This window comes from Apteryx rowi, unplaced genomic scaffold (genome assembly GCF_003343035.1).
Source record: "Apteryx rowi isolate R43461 unplaced genomic scaffold, aptRow1 scaffold_524, whole genome shotgun sequence".
Classification (NCBI taxonomy): domain Eukaryota; kingdom Metazoa; phylum Chordata; class Aves; order Apterygiformes; family Apterygidae; genus Apteryx; species Apteryx rowi.
Window position 1 is genome coordinate 198306 of NW_020450788.1, and position 21183 is coordinate 219488.

Consider the following 21183-nt stretch of genomic DNA (forward strand, 5'->3'; position numbering starts at 1 on the left):
GGGGTGTTAGAGCCGCGGCAGGGCCGCGCGCATGCGCGGCGCGGGAGGCGGAGGCGGGGGAAGATGGCGGACGGCAGAGCGGAGGGGCCGAAGGCGAAGCGGCCGCAGCCCGGAGGAGGTGAACTTGCAGCGCCTCTCGCCGCGTAGCCGCGGGGGGGCTGGGACCTGGCCCCCCGGGGGTGGGGGAGCCCCAGGGCGGCCGCCCCCGGCTGGGCTGTGCCGCGCGGTGGCCGCCCCTGAGGGGAGAGGAGCGGCCGGGCCTGAGGGGGCGGCGGGGGTTGCGCTCGAGGAGAGGCCGGGGCCGAGGCCTGGGCCCAGGGCCCTCAGATTAGCCTCGGCCTTGCACGGGCCTTCTTAACCTAGGAGCTTCTTGTCTAAGGAAACGCGTTATTTCTCCTGCTCTAAAATATATATGAAATGAGTACTTCTGTGGTATATCGAGAGGAATTTGAATGCTGCCGCTGGCAGCAGCGTAATAAAAGCATCTTAAAGATTAGCTGTTAACAATTACAGTACCTTTTCCAGTACTGATACAGTGAATATTGCGCATGTGCCATTTTAAGTATCGTGTTCAACGTGCTTGCCAGCAATTTGGAAGTTTTCTGTTTAGTTTAAAACTAGTTTTACATTGTTTATATTATGGTTTAGTCCTAATTGGTCTAGTATTCTTGTGTGCTATTTATCATTAATTCTTCTGAAATTTCTGACGATGTATTTCTCTCTGACCCTCCTCTCTAGGTTTAAATTTGAGGAAAATAGTGTCCTTGCATAGCTAAAACTTCCCATTCCCTTTTTTTATTTAAGTATATCTAGAAATAGAGGATGTTCCTTTGATCTGTTGGAAGATTAAATTAAGCCTCTAAACCAATTAGAGTAGATCTTAACAGTGAGTGTTTATGTTTATTCTGATAATTATTAAAATATGTATAGAAATACCTGATTTGAAGTAGTTCCTCAGCTCTTAGTGCTCTGTTTTTCGTTTGTTTGTTTTTTTGCCCCCTCTTTTGATAATACAGTAATTGGATCATATCAGTATGCCAGTCATCCATAATGTCCTGCATACAGTCTGGTGTGCTGGAACATTATCTTAGTGAATTATGCTACATTGGCCTTCATAAAGGAGTGTTTTTCCTTGATGATTTTTGAAAACAGTTTAGAGTCATTAGCTTTTGCTAAGATCAATTTTTTTTTTTTTAGTAAAGTTAACTTAGAGATATTGTTTTCTCAGCGGTCACAGTCTTATGTTCCAGAGGCAAGACATCCTAGCTAGCTAGCAAGTCTTGCTTGTCACTTACACCACCTAGGTAGTGGGCATTGTCCACTTGCATAGCTTGTTGATATCCACATAAATAATTCTTCTGTGAAGCGACACAGCTTCTTATTACTGTGATTCATGAAAAGAACATTGGATGGATGAGTTTTCAAACCTTCCTTGAGATCTCTAAGATGTAATAAAGAAGCTTAATGCTTAAAAAAAAAAAAATACATACGTGTTGGGCTGCGAGGTTGGAGAGACCTGTTCAATTTTTTTTTTCCCCCTCAAATGGATGATATATGTCTCTATTTCTTACGGTGTTCTGTAGAAATAGAATAACACAAGAGTTGGGGAGTGTTTGTGTTTCTTTTCTCCCCCCCCGCTCAATTGTCCTAAGCCTTTTTAGCTCCTTCAGCATGTAGAGTTTCTGTAAGGAAGGTATTTCTTCTAACAGCCCACATCTTGTCCTAAGTGGAGCCTAGTATAAGTAACACTTGTAGCTCACTGGTGATAGGAGCTAATTTTGAGAGAGAGACTATTTTGTGTTTTGTTGAGAAGGGTGAGAAAACAGGTAGATGTGGGGTTGACACAGCCGCTTCTGGATTGTGATAGACTTCATCTTTTGCTTAGCACTATTCTAAAATTTATAGTCACAGATGTAAACTGTAGTATAGAGTAATTAGAGTTAGTTTCAACTAACATTAGCTTTGGAATCTGCATCAGACTAGTGTGCCCTGAGATCTGGGCTGCCATCTTACTGAGAAGCAGGTTTTTAGACCCATGGTTCCAAAACTTTTTGGACTAGGTAACCACTACCTACCCTCAAATCACCTTCCAGGTTACAGTGTACCTAGATTAAAATTCTGATTGAATATTCTGTATAATGTGGTTTCATGGACTAGCTGTAAACTGCTTCTCATAGCCTTGCAGCCTGCTGTTTAGAAAACTATGCTAAGATAAGAAGCAGTACCCAAGGTCACTTTGTCTGTTTCTTTTTAATCTTTTGTCACTTTTATGTCTATACTTTCTGGGTCAAATTTCTAGGGGTGCAGACTAGTATTAGAGTTTTTATTATCATCATCGTCATGGTCTGCTCTGTTCCCAAAGGTGAATAACACATCGATTTTTGCTGAGATTGCTTGTTGTTATCTTGATAACTAGAAGAGTGAGATAAAAAAGATTATATTTTCTTGCAGAGACAATGCTTCTGATTTGGAATTGGCAGTAAAATATATCTAAATGGTGGACAGGTAGTGAGTGCCCTGTGAATGGATGCTTGAWGAAAAGCAATATGGAGTAGTTATACTTAAATTGAAAATTAAGGCAATTGAGGAAAAACAGCTAAATTGGAACAAACCTTTCTATTTTTCTTTTGCAGATTTCCCCATTTGCCTAGTTTTTCTTTCTCCTGATGTTGTTTGCTTCCCCAAAGCTACCATTGTGGCAACTGCAAGTTCAGACTGGCTTCTCCCTCACTGCTCTCCCTTACTTAAGTGCTTTTTGCTGTTAGAGAGCAGTGTGAAGAATGTCCTTCCCTGGTGGTCTGAATTTGCTGTGGGTGGGGTCCTGTTCTCCACCTCATATAATGAGATACTAGTGCTAGCTATAGTTCTTCTTAGACTTATAGTATGGACTTTTTCCTGTCCGTTCCCCAGTGTGTGCTTTCTTTTTCTTTTTCTTTTTTTTTTTTGCTACTGCAGTAGTTTGCTTATTGCAGCAGCAGAGAAATGTATTTTTGCTGAAATATATTACTATGTTCAGAATAAGTTTTCCAAGGACACCTTTGTCCCTTGGTGTAGCTGAAGAAGCCGTGTGTACAGGAAACAAAAATGTAATTTCAGTATTCTACTGTGTGAATCATTGTTGTTTTCCATGATTATATACAAAACCAGAAAAGATGAAATCTATCTATCTCTATATATGTTTTTCTATTGCTGATTCCTTCCTCAAGCAGAGCTTGGCAGTTTTATTAAAGATGAGATGTGGACAAGCAGTGACTTGAAACATCATTGTGACAGCCGGCCTCACTGTAGTCACTTCTATGGTTTTAGAATTGTGCCAGACAAGCCTAGAGACTGGCATGGACATGTTTGGTTTTGTTTTTTGTAGAAATTTAGTAGAATTAATTTTAAATTAGGTTTATCTACTCTAGGTTTGGAATTGGGATTCCAAGTATGAAAGTTTATTTATTACAACTTAAACCCTAAAAAGATGTAGTCATCTACATTTAATTTACTACATGAACTTTGACTTCTGTGCTAAGTAAAGAGATGGTGCTTCAAGATGCTTTTCCTGGCTCATATACAAGAAGTTCTTTGCAAGTAATGGAATACTTGCAGTTTCTTCTGCTCTTTGTGTTTTGCTGTCCACTAAATGTACACTGATGGAAACTGCTGTCACTAAAAGCACCTTACCTATTGCACCCAAAGTATAATGCTTTATGAGGTTGCTGCTCCCATCAATCTGCTCAGTAAAAATAGCTCATCTTGGTAAGTTGTTTCGACTTCACCAGGACCTGAAGAAGAGGCAGAAAAACCTGTGAAAACTAAGACTGTTTCTTCCAGTAATGGAGGGGAAAGTTCGAGTCGCAGCGCAGAGAAACGAACGGCTAATGAAGAAGCCGAAGACTTCACCACAAAGCCTGCTCCTGCCAAAATGTCCAAGTTTGGATTTTCCATAGGCAGTCAGACAACAAAGAAGGCATCTGCAATATCCATCAAACTAGGAGCAAATGTAAGTTATCTGAGGGCTCTAAATTTTAAGGAAAGTGAGCCAAAGGGGAAGTACTTCGGGGACGCTTCCTTGCAAAAGGAAAGCCTTGAATTAAATATGGGTAACTTGGATCAAGTTTAAGAAGGGATTGCAGGGCCACCTAGTCATGCATGTGTAAGAATTTGAAGGTGATTAATACCAGATGAATTGCCTCAGGATGCATAAGACTGTTGATTGAAATTAACTGTAAATAGTCTTTGAACATACAGGATAATTTTGTAATGAGATTTGATAGACTGGAATAATTTCCTGAGGGAATTAGAAGACCTCTTAAACTGTTCGATTACTTTGAAATGAGTGCTGGGAGCTTTGTGGCTTAGGATACTTAAAGCTACATGAAAGAAAGTACTCCCCTAGATGGTCTAACAGGTCATCTACCACTCCAAAGATCTTATTTTTGCATGGAGAAATGTGTTGTTGTTTTTTTGTTGTTGTTGTTGTTTTTTCCCGTGACTTTGCCTGTTCTTTAATAGGACCAGTGAGAGTCATTTAAGCTATTGCTGTTTGAGCCTTGATTAACGATTTTTTTTGGACAATATTTAAACAATATGCAGGAGATGGGACTTTACCATAGATTTCTAAGGATCCTGATCTCCTGTATTGTCCAGTGCAAGTTATCCTTGTGCTTGTTCTGTGTGAATCTGATACTTCTTTACCAAAATAGACCTCTAATAACTTAGGCAAGGACAAGCAAGGTGCTGCCTCTTCGTTTAATACAGTTCATTTATACCTGCCACATACCACTGTGATGGATACGTTATAAATTCTTGTCTGGATTCATTTCAAACTGTAATCCTGAAAGACTTGCACCTGCAATGCCAGCGGTTTACAGATCTGCAGAAGATGAAAAGAGTGCTCTGTTATTTTCAGATGGGAGGGAGGTGTGGGCTGGCAGCATTTTAGGGTATAAATGCAATCAGGTCAGCTCACACTTTGGAAAAATTGACAAAGCTGCCTTCTGAGCCACTGGCAAGCTCACATTTTTCATGTAGAAAGCTATTTCCAGTGGCAATAAATTTGGCTCAGGATTCCTGGCTCGCTGAATTTGGTGAGTGACTGACAGAGCACCAGATCTTACAGTGATACAGCTCATCCTGTTTCCTTTTGGTCATTTTTACCCCCTTAGTATATTATCCTTTCCTGTGGGGTTGATACTTTAAAAATGGCACAATACTGAGGCATTATATGCTATGGGTCAGCAATAGCTGTAGACAGTCATACAAGGACTCTGCTGCGGTATCAGCATCCAAACTACGGATGTAGGCAAAGTAATTGCCAATTAAGTTAAAAGGGAGGAAGTGCAGTCTATAATTACATGAGATGATTGTTGGTACTGTAGAAGCAAACTGTTATTGAACGCTTTCTTTCTTAGTGGACTGAAAGTTACGTTCAATGTCTTTGCTGTATTACATATAATGTAACAGCTATGAGTTTGATAGCTTGATACACTCTATTTAGAGGAAGGTATTTACTGGGAATCAAAATAATACTTGTTAAAGGAGCTTTATCTTAATCAGGCCTCAGTAGTATGGTGTATGCTGATGCTAGGTGAAAAGTATTGGATTGTTTTAAGCCAGAAAGCTGTTAAGTTCTTAAAAGACGAGAAAATAAACATATTCAGCTTCCTGGAGTTGATAGGTAAGAATAGACTAATGGGAACAGTGAGGCGGTAAAATTTGAATACCACAACTTATTTGGGTTCTGATTTATTTGTTTGTATCATTCACTAGCAGCTCTGTATCCCTGCAGTGTGCTAGAAATTAAGACTTGCCCATGGGGAATTGCAACATGAGAAGGTTTGACTAGCTTTTCAGAGAGTATCTTGCACAAATGGGCGGATGTTTTTCTGTTTCATTAGAGAGAAAYCTCTTTCTGCGTGGTTCAGACAAAAACACTTTTCCCTGTTGTTACCCCCTCAGTTTCAATGAAGATGCTTGACTTCACTTTACCAAGTTATTTAAAATACTAAGTGTAATTTTTTCTTTTTGTTTTTAAGTTAGCAGGCTTACTTCACTTGTGCATTTTGCCTTTTTTTCAGAAGCCTAAAGAGCCTGTTCCAACCCTTGCTCCAAAAACCCTTTCTGTAGCRGCAGCTTTCAATGAAGATGAAGATGTGAGTAATAAGCTGGTGGTTGACACAACTTTAGGTATCATTGGTGCAGGTTAGAGTTAGGCAGAGAGAATGGGCCATTTAAGCTTCTTTACATAAATGGCAGTGACTTTCATGTTAGAAACCTTTCTTGTGGTCTGTTTAAAAAACGTACAATTTTGTAGGTCTGTGATGGTTTGAGAAATCATTAAGTAGGCTGATAGCTTTTCCCTGAAAATGAGATAGGCAATCTCATTTGAATTAATGGTTGCTTTCTCTGAGGTTAATAAAGGTGAGGTGAAGAGAAGTTGTGCTCCTCCTCGTTTGCTAAATATGTTATGGTTGTGTTACTGCAAGTACTGCATAACAATTTAGGCCAACAAGAAAAACTGCTAGATTCCTGCCATATGCCGAGTATATTTCTTGAAGGTTATGAAGTACTCTGCTTCTCTCTTTCAAAGTGTTTACACTTGAGCCAGACTTTGTCAGCTCCTTCTTATACAGAGATGAACAAAGGAACTTATATTTGTTTCTTTTTGTAACCTTTTAGAATCTTTCTCCTAAATCACTTTGCTTTTCTGTAGGGCAGTACTCTGTATTTTTATCTTGTCAGTCCTTTGAAATATTCGTAGGAGTAGTGGTTAGCTGTGCTGTAAACTCTTTTTCTCTCTGTAGAGTGAACCAGAAGAAATGCCTCCAGAAGCTAAGATGCGTATGAAGAACATTGGAAGGTGGGTCAGATTGTAACTATGGTTTGGAGTGGGGTAAGCACATGAGAATATCTTCTCCAGCTCAGGTCATATCTTGCAGAGGAAGAGAAAATAGCTGATTGATTATCTTTCCAAGAAGAAAATTGCAAGTCTTCCTGCTTGTTTCTAAATTTTATATTTTTCTAGTACCCATTTTATAAATTGCCCTGAAATAAGATAGTGTGCTCAGATTTTTAAACTTCTATGCATGATGAAGATTGGAATTACCTCTTTCAGAGAGACATAAATAGCTTGTTTACTTTTGAAACAAATATATGTTACTCTTCTTATTGATATAAACTTGAGACAATGTAGGCCTAAAAAATAAAATAAATAGGGACATTTTTAAAAGAGGCCTCACTTAAGCGAGGGTTGAATTTTGAGCATTTACTTTTTTAAAGATGTTTATCATGACAGACTGCTATTAAAGTCAGTCCCCTGAAGGCTCACTGCTGTTCAGCTTTTTGTTTCGTTTTTCCCAATAACTGATTTAGATCCCCAATTTTTTAGGCTGTACAACAGGTCCTTTATAGGTAGCAGCAGTTCCTGCCACTTCCACCTCTTCTGCTGCCCCATTTTGTTACTCTGTCTTGATGTCCTGCAGAGGGGTCAGTTCGGTGGCCAACTGATAGTTACCAGTAGCGAAGACTCCTGATGTATGTACTTTCTTACTGAAAGAAAGGAAGGTGTGGTAGTTGCTTGTTCCTGATGGCAGGTTTGATTTGAAATTGTCCACTTGAATGAAGCACTACAGTTAAATTGACTTTCTCAAAACAAGATCTTGTTTTACTCTTCACAGGGATACACCAACCTCAGCAGGACCAAATTCCTTCAATAAAGGAAAGCATGGGTTTTCTGACAACCAGAAGCTATGGGAACGGAATATAAAATCTCATCTTGGAAATGTCCATGACCACGAAAATAACTAAATGATGTGGATTGAGATTTGGGTGTTTGGGGGGAGGGGAGGGTGTAACATTAAAGGAACAGTTTCCTTTTTTAAGAATGGTATAAGACTATCTTTGGAGCCGCTTTTTTTAAGATTTGAGTGGTACACTAATAACTGAGTTTGAAATTAGAGGTAATTTATGTTTTGTATACAGATTTCAAGGCATTTGCTAATTTTGTAGTTCCATGTGATTAGTTTCAAAAGGTTACAGATAATAAAGAAATTGGATTAGTACCTTTCCAAGATTTTTTTTTAATATATATTTTTTTTGTCAGTGATTATTAAAGTGGATGAAAAAGGTTACTGTCTCTTTAATCAGGTTAATGTTGAGTGCTTTTGCATTCTCCCTTCTGACTCCCTCTTTGTAACAGGAGAAACAGTTGGCTCCTGAGAATACTGTTAAAGCAAGTGAGCATTGTCTTGTGCTAGAAGTGTTACTGGACTATTAATTTGAATATAAACTTAAACAACAGAAATATTAAAAACCTGGAATTTTTTTCCCTAAAGTCATCTTTTGTTAAGTCTCTGCAAACTAGGAATTATGTTGCTCTGAGTGGCTCTGGTAACTTAGCTCTAGTTTTGTTTAAAACTTCATGTAGCGTGTGTAACATTCTGTGGCCTGTTTCACTGTAAGGAAATGGGTCTTGTCTGTATATTAGATACAGCCTGTAAGGAATATTTCACTACAAAGGTAAACCTAAACAAAGTATTTTCAGTGTGTTTCTCTTAAGTCATTAGCATTGAGTAGTGCTTGTTAGCATTTCCTTGTGAGTTAAATAGAGACTAATACTAAAAGCAGTAATTATTGATATATAAAAGCCACCACCAAAAAGACAAGATGATGTACGTTAAGCTTCCCATTTGATTGAAATATTTTTCTTTACTATGCCACAAGAAATAAACGCCACACCAAAAAAATCAGCAACTCACTGCTTAAGTATAAAAACTCCAAGATGCACTTTCCCTGTCTTGCCATTTAAAACAAAATGCCTTGATACCTGTGGCTTCAATGGACACTATCAGGTTAAAAAAAAAAAAAAAAAAGTATTTGTAGTGCTAATAATTCTAATAAGTGTCAACTTCAGAAATAAAACTTGACCTTTTCCTGCCATTCTGTCTTTTGCAATAATTTTGAACAATGACTTTAGTCTGGTCAGTTGAACTTCCTAACTTTCGTACTGCAGAAGAGTGCTGTAAGATTTCAAACCTAGTAAGGGCTGTCTGAATTTCAGTCTAACTTAGATTTCATATTTGTAAAACATTTCACTAGCAGATCTGGCAAAAATAGTTAACAAAAAAGACGGGGGAGGGAAAAAAGAAACGAAGGTTCTCTTTACATTCAAGTACCTGATAGTGTCTACAGATGAGTTCATTTCAGCCTGGAATTGGTTGTAGAATTTATTATGTTAATTGCTTTCATCCTGCCTTTAAAACCTTTCTTCATGCTAAAGCTGAACCTGTGAGTGCAGAAAGGAAAGTGCATCTTCAAGTGTATTTTTTTTATTTTAAGAAAGCTCTTACCACTTAGACTTTTGAGTTTGTAAGTTCTGAAAAGTATTTTTTGTATTTTTGTATTGTATGTGTAATCTTTTTTCTTTTGAAGTCTGATGCAGTTGAATACCTGTAACTATTTTCTTTAAAAGCCTTGTTATAAACGTAACATAAAAACATATATTTTTTTTTTGCATAGCAGAAATCTTTGATTTATATAAACACTTTCAAAACTGAACTTCAGGACTTCCAAAACTGATTTTGGTGTTACTGGAGCCAGGCAAGGCAAAATGAAGCATCTGCTTTTCACTTATTTTTATCATGTGTGGTTATATTTGTTCAAAGTAATCTCTTTCAGGTAGTGGTAATTCACACTGTGTAACCATTTTATATTGTTTGTTAGTAGTTACCTGATATCTTGTCTGTTGCTTGTATTAGGAAAAAGCAAAAAGACTTCAGAGAAAGAATGATAGGATGACTTTTGAGATTTAGTCTCTTTCAGTTCACCTACTGCTAATCCTGTCTTCCGTATCTCTGGCTGAAATAGGCATTCATTTCAACCAAAATTTCTTGTACTTCAAAATCGTTTAAGAAATTGCTATGCACAGCAGCAGACACGCTAGGAAATGCCTTCCATGCAAGTCAGATAGCAAAAGTTGCATCCCTTTATCTTACTCGCATGGTTAATAAGTGTAATCCTAGACCTTGTGAGAGACTCCAGTAGCTTCTAGATCTCAGTTGAAAGTAAGCAGGGATCCCACATCTCTCAGAGTATGAATTTGTAATTTCTGTGTCAGTGCTGCTTGGAAGAAAATTAAATAGGATTACCTAAACTCACTCAGGGGAATGAGTGCCTAAGAGGCTTGACCTTGTAGCTACAAAGGTGTCTAGAGTTGTTTTAATGACACTTGTAGAAAAGAACTGATCTGAAAAGTATTGTCAGGGCAAGTACTAGCTAGAACTTCACTTAAAGTTGTGGGCTCTTGTTACAGTGGTCATGGTCTTTACATGAAGATTTGTAGCTTTTGCAGGGGAGGCAGTTTTTTTTATTATTTTTTTCCTTTGAATATTCAGGGATTCCAAAACTCATGCTAAACTACCTGTTTTAGCTGTCTTAAGGACCTCTAGGAAATTTGCCAAGACCTCTTTACTGCCTAACATAAGAGCTATACATACCTACCAGTGATTGAAATGTGTATTCATGTATGTTGTGTAGTTTTATCTGAGGTAGGCTTATGCTTGTTTAGCAGTAGAGCTTTACTTTGCACTTGAGCAGCCTGAAAAACATTTAAGACATTAGGTGAAGATAGAAGAAGTTACCCAGTGTGTTCTCTGTGCCACCCTGCAGCTGGACTGTTGCTGAGCCTGCTAACTACATTAAAAAATATAGCAGTGGAAGTTAACTACGGTGGCAGTGTTTCAAACAGTGTTGGTGTAGCCCTTTACACATCTGACCACACAGCCATAATCTAACTTCATCCCTTTAAAAGCATAGGAGGTGCACTGGCCAGATGCTGTGAGTCTATATTTTATTGGCAGAAGGAAGTACCTGACAAGCCTGTCTGTAAGGTAGCTGATGGTGCTATTTTAACTTCATGGGTTTACTCCCATGTGGTAGATTATCTCATTATGGTACTTGGTAAACTTTGACAAAAACAACCATCATGTTGTGATGTGACTACCTTGACAGCAGCCAGCAGGGGCACTCAGGTCTGTTGCGCTTAATCTCTGCAGCTACCAGGTCTGTGATTTGCAGAGCAACTCCAGGCATCACTCACATGACTGTATTGAACTCCATATGCTATTTTATCAAAGTTTTCATTGTGGGGAGACTGTCACCTTCTGAGAAAATAGTAACTACTTCTTCCCGAAACAGCAATGTAAGACTAAACTATTGGAAATCACTAGAGGTGGCATAACTAGAACTCTGTCTAGGCTGCTGTAAGGCAAGAACATAATTCAAATCTGTTTGGAGGAGCCACAGAATTTCAAGAAGGCTTTGTATTTGCTTAGTTCAGTAGCCTTAGAAGGTTTTCTGCAAAAAGAGTGGGGTTTTTTTCTTTTTTTTTCTCCATACCCTAGAAATTGGGAAATGATGAAAAGTTTTGCCCTTCAGCTCCAGAAGAGAAGGTTAAATTCCAAAATGACCATAATTTGTCTAGTTTTTATTCCTGTGCCAAGAGACACTTGAACACCACAAATATTGGACAGTTCATAATTTGCTTTTTACTTTATCCTATCAGCACCTTCCCAGTTTCTCCTGTTTTTGTTAACATATGGATCTCCTGGTGTCGCTGTTTTCTAATTTTGATACTGAAATACAGATCAGCACCTGAAAACTACATAGTGCTTACTGGGGAGGCTGCATGTGTTTAATAATTCTGAGCAATTGCCTCAGGGATGATGCATAGCTATCATCCATATAATTAAAAACATGAAATTATACATAACTTTTAAACTTGTTAATTTTCTGTTCATCAACTTCTATTTAAAAGTCTGGAGTGGTGGAAATCCAAGCAAGAGATTTAGTTACCAAAGTAAACCTTTAATCTCTACAGTGCATGCTTATTGCTRTATAGATACATATATGTGACCTACTCCTTTAGTGTAGGTAAGGTAGGTAACAGTGGCAGTGATTGTCGCAGCTAGCAAACAGCATATGAACTTTTTGAATAGGATACAGTTGCGTATAATGAGGTCTTAAAAAACAAAACGTTTGCTAATCCTGTGATTTAGTTCTTGAATTTGGTTCTTAGGCTTGGATTTCCTGATGAGACAGATGCAGAGATTCTGTGTTTGGGTCTGTAGTAAGAGCTCTACTGAAACTTGAAGTCATGAGCCTGAAGCCTATTTTTTCATAGCAGCAATAAGAACCCTGAAAAATACAAAAAAAAAATTTAAAGACTGTATAAAGAAAAGCTGGTCCATCTACAAGCCACATTAGCTCCCACTCATTAGTTTTTAGGTTTCAAACCAGAAAGCATAGGAAGGTTGTAGTTTAAAAAGAAAAAAAAATGCTATGTTACTGAGGAAAAAAACACCCTAACAAATATTGCATGACACAGTCTAGGCAGAGGTACTTAGTCACTGGGAGTGAGCCTCAGTTAAACTGGAGGGTAATAGTACACTGAAACACAGACAATACTAATGTTCACAAACTCTGTCAAAAGCTTTCCCTAAGCCTCTCACATGAAGTGTAAAGTGAGATTTTTTTTTTCCCCCTATCAGTTAGACATCCACAGAGACAGCTGTTACCAAAAGCAATTGGATATTTCTTAGATGTAATAATTCAGTATTTTTCTTTTTTTTTTCTCTCTCTCCTGACAACATGTAGAAGCTTTGGGCTTGAGAGTTTTGCCCTTCTTCCTCTCAACATTTATAAGTATGTTGACTGATGAGCTGCAGGGATATCTTTGTATTGTATGTTCATACTTTCCTTGAAGTACAAGCAAATTAGTCTAAGGTAATGCAAGTCATAATAAAAACATAGTTAGTTATCTCTGTTCTCCTCAGCTTTCCATACTTTGTAAACATAGTAGTCACATTTGAAGTGTCAGTTGATGCTCAGTAGGTTGTCATAAAATGGTAACTCTGCCCTTGGTTTTGTGAAAGAAGTGCAGCCATGGTAACAGTCTATATCCATACAACCCCCCAACTCTATTATGTAGAATTGCAGACCAATTGCAGCAGGCTACAGCAGTCTGTAGTGTTAAGAGTAATTGTGAAACTAGCATGTAGCTTAGGATATGGTTTTTTTTGTTGTTATTACTCAGATGCTTGTTTAAAACTGTCTTGTTAATGTTTAAAATTTAAGTCTGTGGATGACAGAAGCTTGGGCTACTGCACGTCTAATGGCACTGAATAAGTTAATACTGATGTTACCATGTGTAAGGCAGGGCACTTCAGCTAAGCCAGACAAAATATTACCCTCAGAACAAACCAACTTTGTTACTGGCAGAAGACTAATGGTATTACTGAAGCTTCTGAAAAGTCTCTTAGCTGAAGAATAAACTTTATCTTTAAAATCAAACTAAACCTGTAAGCATATTGCACAACTGCCCTGGGTGTGAGGGTGGCAACAAAGTGACCTGGAGCCTCTTTCTTACCTTCTTGTGTACTAAGAAAGGTAGCAGGAAGTGGCTGTAACTTTTCTGCATGCGGGCAAGTCTCAGTAAAGAATTGTGCGATAGGTGCTAGGTACCACAGCATTGTATCCAGCAGCTGTAAAACTGGCTCCCTAATGGGTATCAACATATTAAATGTACATGTTTTTAATGCTTTAGGTATTTGTGGTTCTTCATTTAACAGCCAGGAAGAACATGGTGCTAGCTCAAGTGAGAACAGAGGGTGGACAAAATTACCCACACATCACTTTGTGCTGTTTTTCAGCTATAGTTGCATTTGTTCAGTGGTAGGCCACATTACTCCTTCAGTACACAGCCTTTCCAAACCACGGTGTGTATTTATATACTTTCCCCTTAGCAGTTAGCTTAGTTACTTGTATGGGTTCACAGAAGAGTTAATATGCTAAAATGCTTGAGATGAACTGCAAAAAGTAATTGGCCTTTTCTGCAATGTTGGTTTGCCTTAAAGTTGCTCAAACACTAAAGGGAAAGGTGCAGGAGTGGGTTCCCAGGGCAGGAGACGTGAGGCTGGAGGACAGCTTCCAAGCAGCAACAAATATTTGTCCCAGAGCAGATGCCAAGACTGAAGTGCTGTACCATGCTTGCTCCTGGGCTGTAGTGTTGTACGTAAACTTCACTTAGGTCTTGACAAACATGATCCAAGGCAGGCTAAAATGGTTACAGCTGGGTGGCAGGAGTTTCAGAGTGGATTATGAGAGGCTCCTCTACCCCTCGGTCTTACAGCCAAAGGAATTTCAGTATAGCTGTATATAATGTATTTTGTTAACAGTGTGCTCTAGTGTATCAGTATTCTGACAACTAATTTAAGACCATGGTGGTTTTCCTTTCCTCATACAAGTTAATTCCTTGTGACTTAAGCAAAAATTTATAAGAAATATGTGTTCTTAGTACTATTCAAACCAACCATCTAGATATATAAAAGGTGGAATGCTGACAAGGAATAAATAGTTCTGTAACATTTTTTCTTCCTGAAAAAAAAGCTGCTCAAGAGTAATTCATGGCAAAGCTCAGTTTATTTAGTGACAGAAATGACCGTAACTTTATACAACTAACACTAAATAAAAACAGCAGAATGTACAGATCAAATTCATTATGTACAGAAGTTCACTAGGAATACTTTATAAATGGACACTTTTCATGAGCTTTATTTAAAAAAAAATCTAATTAAATAACAGCTGCATATTTGCAGTCTGACTTCAAATAGATTGCAGAAGGGTAGTAAGCATCTTAAATTAATAGTTTAAGAAACATGAAGAAAAACTTAAGGCAACTTCATAAATACAGGAACAGCAAAGCTAAGAATGACACTCCCTACTTACCTCATGCCATTCCGTAAAAGTAAGGCACAGTATGTTAGAAAAGGAGCGTCAAAGCCTTCAGCTTTGATATTCCTGCCAGAGTTTTGTTTATGAAACCACCTTTTGTGGGTTTTTTTGAGCAGCAGGCCATAAAGTGAGGTACAGCTTTTTTACAGTAGGTAACAAGGCTCTCAAATTCAGATTCTCTCCTTTTTCTTCCATATGTTGGGCAAATAAATAAATGCACCAAAGATTAAATTAAGGTGCTGATAATATTGTTTTGCAAGGTAACACATTAAATATTACAAATAATGTTCTAACACTATTTACAGCTATTTTTATTAAACATTTCCTCACTTTAGTAATACACAATTATTAGTAAGATACAAACATTGGAGTAAAATTTAAGGTTTACCTAGCAGTCTATTAAATCTTTTCCCATCATAATGGCAGTGAGACCTGTTAATATACCTATGGTTTTTAATCTTAAGCAGGATGGCTATCTCCAGTATGTGTCTATAAAAAAATTCTCAAGAATTACAGCTAGCAGTATTTCTCTTTTTCAAGTATTCATTTTATTTTTACTCCATTTGGTAGTTAGAAAAGAATACAATTGTAAAGAGCTGCAGAATGTATAAATAATGACACTGCTTCTCTGTGAAAAGACCTTTGAAATAGTTGTCCACACATTAAATCAGACCCAAGGCAGGAACTCAGACTATCTATTGCTTAAAAANAAAAAAAAAAAAAAAAAAAAAAAAAAAAATTCAGCAACTGCTTATCTACATACTTACAAAATATAAAGAGAATTGTCCATTTGGTAGCTTAGTAGGCAGATAATCAACTAGTTAAATAAGGTGAAAAGTAGAAATACTAATGCAAATGAGCTGGTTACTTTTGTCACGGATTTCGCTTAATATTTTGTTGGATGGATTTGTTTCACAGGTAGTGCACAGCTATATGCATGTAACTTTATTTACAAAGTTTGCCCTGAAGATAGATTACAGGCCTCTGGCTCCTCGGCTATCTTACTGCAGTCAAAGTTGGAAAGCATTTGATAATACTATAGAGACTAAGAATAACTTAAGGAACACAGTTGTGATTGTTCATGTGGCTAGTGCATTAAATTATCTCCTGGCATGCATGTTTCTTGCTTAAAATAAACCAACCCCCACACCTCTTACAGACTAAAACGTGCACTTTTCATAGTATTAAAGCATAGGTATTTAAACTTGAGCCAAACATGGCATTGATTAACGCTGACCAGGAGGAAAACCTGTAAGAGTTTTTCCATCAGTGAGTGTGGAATGATGTACCAGGTAACTACCTTGCCTTGAAAGTATTGCTACAGCTGCAGTAACAAGGTCTTTTGGAGATTTTGCTAATTTTGAGACAAATATAATTTTTACCTGATATTAAGATTTTCATAGTTCTCAATCCTGATGCTTGTCCTATTTGGGATTTACTAAAGCTCCTCCGCTCCCTTTCAGCAAGATACGATATAATAAATTAGGATTTGATCACAACTAGTTGGATGTCTTCAATATATTTATATTGAAATATATATATATATATATACAAATGCACAATTACCTTTTTAATTTGAAAGCTTCTACATTAAATTTAATGCAAAATTACATGGCATCTACATCCATCATTATGTTGCCTGCTTTGGATATGTACAACAAAGCAGGCTATAGCTTCATTTACACAACTGAACATCATTGAATTAAACGTAATTGTGCRTAGAGGATGAAGTATAAGCTCCTTACAAATAACGAGTAGTTTACTTATGTAAGTAGTTTCCTTATAATGGGCTGTCCTTCAGTGAACTGAAGTTCACAGTCTAGCTCAGAGTACCACTTCCTCAGACTTCAGCAGACCCTCGCCCATAACATCTTACAGGGTTTTGCTGAATTTGCCACCTACTGACCTGGAATTCAAATGAGTTCTGCAAAACCTGGATTCACCAACTGTGTGGTGCATCTACCCAAAGACAAAAGCCTCAGATTTTCTGTATATCACACGAAGTACACACTGCATGAAGCATTCTACCGTTATGTTGACTTGGGGAATAAAAGGACAGAATCCAACACTGATAATTTGCTCACAAATTTGATGAAATGCACATAAAAACAAAAGTAAAAAATGCTACCAATAGCTGTGCATTTCTAGTTTTTAGTGCAGTCTCTTTATACAGGTTTTTTTTTTTAATTTACAGCATGATACTTACTGCATGACACAGGAAACACTATTCTTCAGACATTTTTTTTTCACTAGTCAGTTATGGCCAGTGCAGAAATCCTAGTTTTCAAAGCCTTGGTCCACACTGAAGCATCTTAATTTTTTCCCTGTAATTCATGGTGCAATATTTTGTAACCAAGAAATCCAGTACAGGGGATTAACTGTTTGAAAATTGGTATCACTGTAAGCCTGAGATATCCAGTTAATACTTAGCTCATTACTTGTCATAAGACTTCCACTCATCTTGCTCTCTCATATACTATATTCACTCTGTCTCTGTAACATGGGCCACTTCTACTTCTACAGTTTCAATGGCTTGTGTAACTTCAGCCATCTTCTGTCCTTGCTGTTGTGCCAATACATAATTCACCACCTGCATGATGCTTTGGTCAGAAAGAGTGGACACTGATGTGCATTCCTCAGTAGTTGCAACTGCTTCGATTGCTTCAAGTGTCTCTCCTGTCACTACCACAGTCTCAATCTCCTCACCACCAACGCTAATCTCAGTTTCTTGTTCCTGCACATCTGCTGTTAAGATACTGATGGCATGCTCCACCTGTGTCCCCTGGTTATGAAACTGGAGAGTGTCCTTTTCCAGCATAATTTTGCAGGGTACATAGTCCCTATGAAACTTGGTCATATGCTTCCGTAGTGTCCGGGCATCTATGTAAGCTTCATTGCACACTGGACAGACATATGGCCGTTCTCCAGTATGCGTCCTCACGTGACGCTTCAATGAACGTGCGTCGGCCCAGGCTACCCCACAAGTTAGACATTCAAATGGCTTCACACCTGTTCCCAAAGGGAAAACAAGCAAAAGACAACCATCAGTGTTTCTAGATCTGCATGAACAATGATCCAAAATGTCAGGAAAGACAGCAGTATAAAAGAACAAAAGAAATATTACAGCTTTTTCCATATAAGAGAAGGATCTTGTTTACCATTTTTGTACTACAGTATAATGCAAGTGCAGTACATTAAATGGAAAGATTTTCCACAAGTGCTCTGCCCAGGCTAACTTCTTTCCTTTCAAAGATTTTTCTTTCCAAAATTCCTTTTCATTTCATGCAGTCTCTCACCTACTTTAAGTACATACAAGTTAACAAAATTCATACAACTTTTTGCTTGTTATGCCTTTCTGAAACCATGTTTTGCTTAATAGTATTTGTCATTTACATTCCTAGTCACAGTTTGTTTCTGTAAATCTTTGTATCCACCTCCCATCAAATCAACACTTACTCTATTCTTATAGCTTACGATGCCATCCACAGCTTTTTTTCTTCCTCCTCCATACCACATGTGTTTAAATACTACGTGTTTGTATAATCTTATTCTCCCTTATAATGTTTGAGGAGTTCTGCGGTTTCTAATATTTAATGGGAGGTAGCAGTGGCAACAAGCACTATTTCAATACTGGCTCTTGCTCTGTAACAGTTGCTATAGATGTAGGCTAGGTACCCATTAGAGGAACTTTTTGTTTAAGAAAACAAACACAAAATCTCTCTTTCAGTAGTTAGAAAGCAATTCGATTTACTCCTAACAGGTCTTTAAAATGAGACATGCTTGGGAAAAGTGTTTTTTGCCCCAAGATAGAATTTCTAAAACATTTTCCTATCTTCCCCAAACATCATATAGTTTACTGCTTGTTATAAAGCAAAAAGCTGACAAATTTCCAGGCAGTGATCCTTTTTCTTAGTTTGAGCCAATCATTCTTTTGTTTGAGGAATATTTTGTTAGCCTTCTAAACTGGTGAATGTTTTACTACATGCAATGCTTTGGTAGATACATATCTTTTTATCACTTCTGTGGAAGCTCCTTAAAAAAGTGATTCTTCCACTGAAGTACCAGAAAGGACAGATTGTCACTGTCCCTGTGGGTGCCTGCAGTTTTAGAAAGATCCCAACAGCCATTTCTGGAAATCACTGGAAGCACATTAACACATCAGGACCAGCATAAAACTGTAACTGGAGAATCTGCAAGAACTTCCCTGTGGCTTGCATGACAAGATATACATAGACTCAAAGAAAACCCACAAATCCCCTTCTCTCCCTAGCGCTTTTAAAGGATTATGAGGATGTMATGACTGCTTGCTTTCTACATACCTTCATGATTGTTCATGTGTCTCCTGTATTCCCGGAGCTGTGTGAATTTTCTTCCACAGTGCTCACAAACTCGTTCCAGATTTTGCTTTGCTCTTCCTTTTTTACCGTGTGTGGCTTTCTTTACATGTCTTCTGTACAAAGCTTTCTCATAAAATTCTTTGCCACATATATTACACCTAGAATGTGTTAAATGAGAAACCTATTTGAAACCATTACACTATGCTTACTTTGCCATTTTTTAACCAAAATACATTTTAAGTAAAGGAGATAAAGTTTAATGGAAATGCTGTTTCTTTAAGTAAAGATGTTTAGTACTGACTCATGTGACAAGTAGTTCCATAATTAGAAATAATATTGTTGGGCTGTAAAAGCCACATTCTCTTATTCACAGCTACAAAGCTTCCACTTACCATTCTAGAGAAGTGAGCTCACAAAGTATTTCTAATTTTACCAGTTATATTTATCCTCTTAATGTCTTCATATGCATTACTGCCAGAAATGTGCCAGCAGGCTACCAGTTTGACCACACTGTTTGAAGTCATCCATCCATCATCAAGTAGTCAAGACCTCAGTCAAGGTCACTCAATTGCTACTTTAACCGTACATTGCTCTAGGCAGTTCCTTGTTGGCTAGTTTAGGGCTGTGGATCTGTATCACCACACAATACATTTCAGCTGCTAAGTGAATTTCCTCTTACCTGTAAGGGTCCGTGACAGAATGAGACTTTACATGAGAATACCAGTCTTTCTTCCAACTGTAACATTTCCCACAGAACTGGCACTGAAATGGCTTCACACCTAAATGYTTATTCATATGCTGCCGAAGATCTCGAGCTTCATAGAAACTCTTTTCGCACCTATAAGAGTAAAGGTTGCAGCATTCCACATAAGAAAAGCAAAGATCTTTGTGGTCCCTATTTCAAAGGCACAGAAACCCTCTTCCTTATTGGTAACTAGAAGACTTCAAGAAGGTAAGAACTACAGTGTCATCAATATTAATATAAAGCACAAACTCTCTCTAAAACAGCAGCTTATCTCAAGGCCTGGAATATAACTTGAGGACCTCCAAACATTTTTTGTTTTGTCTTCTATAGATAACTTATATGAACTTACGAAAGCACTAACAGCTGTTTTTTTTCCCATAACCATAGAGGATTAAATACTAATACAAAGATAACAGTGATTTGTAGTTTGTAACGTTTAAGTGTGTTTCCTAGAAATTAAAAAACAAATTAAGGATCCTAAAAGAAAGCACCTGAAAGTAAGGTAACGCTCATTCTTTAGCTTAGGCAAATTCCTAAAGTTTTCCTTTATTTATACCTTGCCATAGTATGATTATATAAAATTACAGATCGCTAACTCTTCATATGAAAACTACAGAGGTCAGTCTGCTCAAGAACATGCTTTCTCTCTTTGAGGGCAAGACATTCTGCTTTTGAGACAGCTTTGCCTGATCATTTGCTTCTCTTCCTCATGTAACACCATATACCACTGTGGATGGGTCACCTTCTCCAGCTGACCAACATCTCGGAATAGGGCAATATCAGAATTCCTAATCCACAGTGAAATCTGAAAAGAAAGAAAAGCTTCCACAAAGCTTTAACATTACATTTCCCAATAAATGGGGATTCTGGAAAGGTAGGAAAAAAGCGTCATCTTCACTTTTGAGAAAGAAAACAGGTGATGGTCCCTGAGCCACCCAAACACTCAACCTTCTTCCTCTAGAGCTGAAAAAAATGACAGCTCCAGCTCACATGGGGCTCCCAGGGATCCCAGGTCTCCAGAACCACATCACAAAGCATCACAAAGACCCCCAAGGGCCTTGAATAGAGTTGGTACTTGGTGCTCTCAAGGACTGCATATTTGGAAACCTCTAAAGAAGTATCTATTTCTGAAGTAAAAAACTCCCCAAACAAACCCCACCACCCTCTGAGATTCTTACGTACTACTGCGATTTAATCTAATACCTACTTCTCTGGAAAATTTTCCAGTTACATTTTAGGAAAAGAACTCATGTTAAGCCTTGCTTAACTGAGTCAGAAGCTCAAAATTAAGTCTGGCTGGGAACTTGACAAACCAAGCCAATGAAC

The 21183-nt window shown here is 37.8% G+C and overlaps 2 protein-coding genes across 7 annotated transcripts in view; one reads left to right on the forward strand and one right to left on the reverse strand.

The window, feature by feature from the left end:
* On the forward strand, positions 1-9543 carry PCNP (PEST proteolytic signal containing nuclear protein). Of its 3 annotated transcripts, none has more exons than XR_003255884.1 (5): positions 1-118; positions 3820-3988; positions 6066-6140; positions 6792-6847; positions 7665-9543. XR_003255884.1 is itself a non-coding variant. In XM_026080548.1 (5 exons), exons 1-5 carry the CDS (start codon positions 64-66, stop codon positions 7792-7794), a joined length of 537 nt encoding a protein of 178 aa, XP_025936333.1. In that variant the 5' UTR covers positions 9-63; the 3' UTR covers positions 7795-9543. The 3 variants fall into 3 exon arrangements, 2 of the variants coding, with proteins under 2 accessions (XP_025936333.1, XP_025936334.1); XM_026080548.1 differs by having other exon boundaries at positions 9-118; positions 3768-3988; XM_026080549.1 differs by lacking the exon at positions 1-118 and adding an exon at positions 3589-3744.
* ZBTB11 (zinc finger and BTB domain containing 11) overlaps positions 8949-21183 on the reverse strand; it is a 24915-nt gene continuing 12680 nt past the window's right edge. The window contains exons 9-12 of one of the 4 annotated variants that reach the window (XR_003255883.1): positions 19792-19950; positions 19095-19270; positions 16982-17784; positions 8949-12180 (exon numbers count right to left, since the gene is read on the reverse strand). Coding sequence is in view for 2 of the 4 variants with exons in the window: in XM_026080530.1 (XP_025936315.1) it covers positions 17258-17784; positions 19095-19270; positions 19792-19950 (862 nt within the window). In the remaining 2 variants the exon portion in view is untranslated. The other 3 variants (XR_003255882.1, XM_026080531.1, XM_026080530.1) reach the window with 3 other exon arrangements.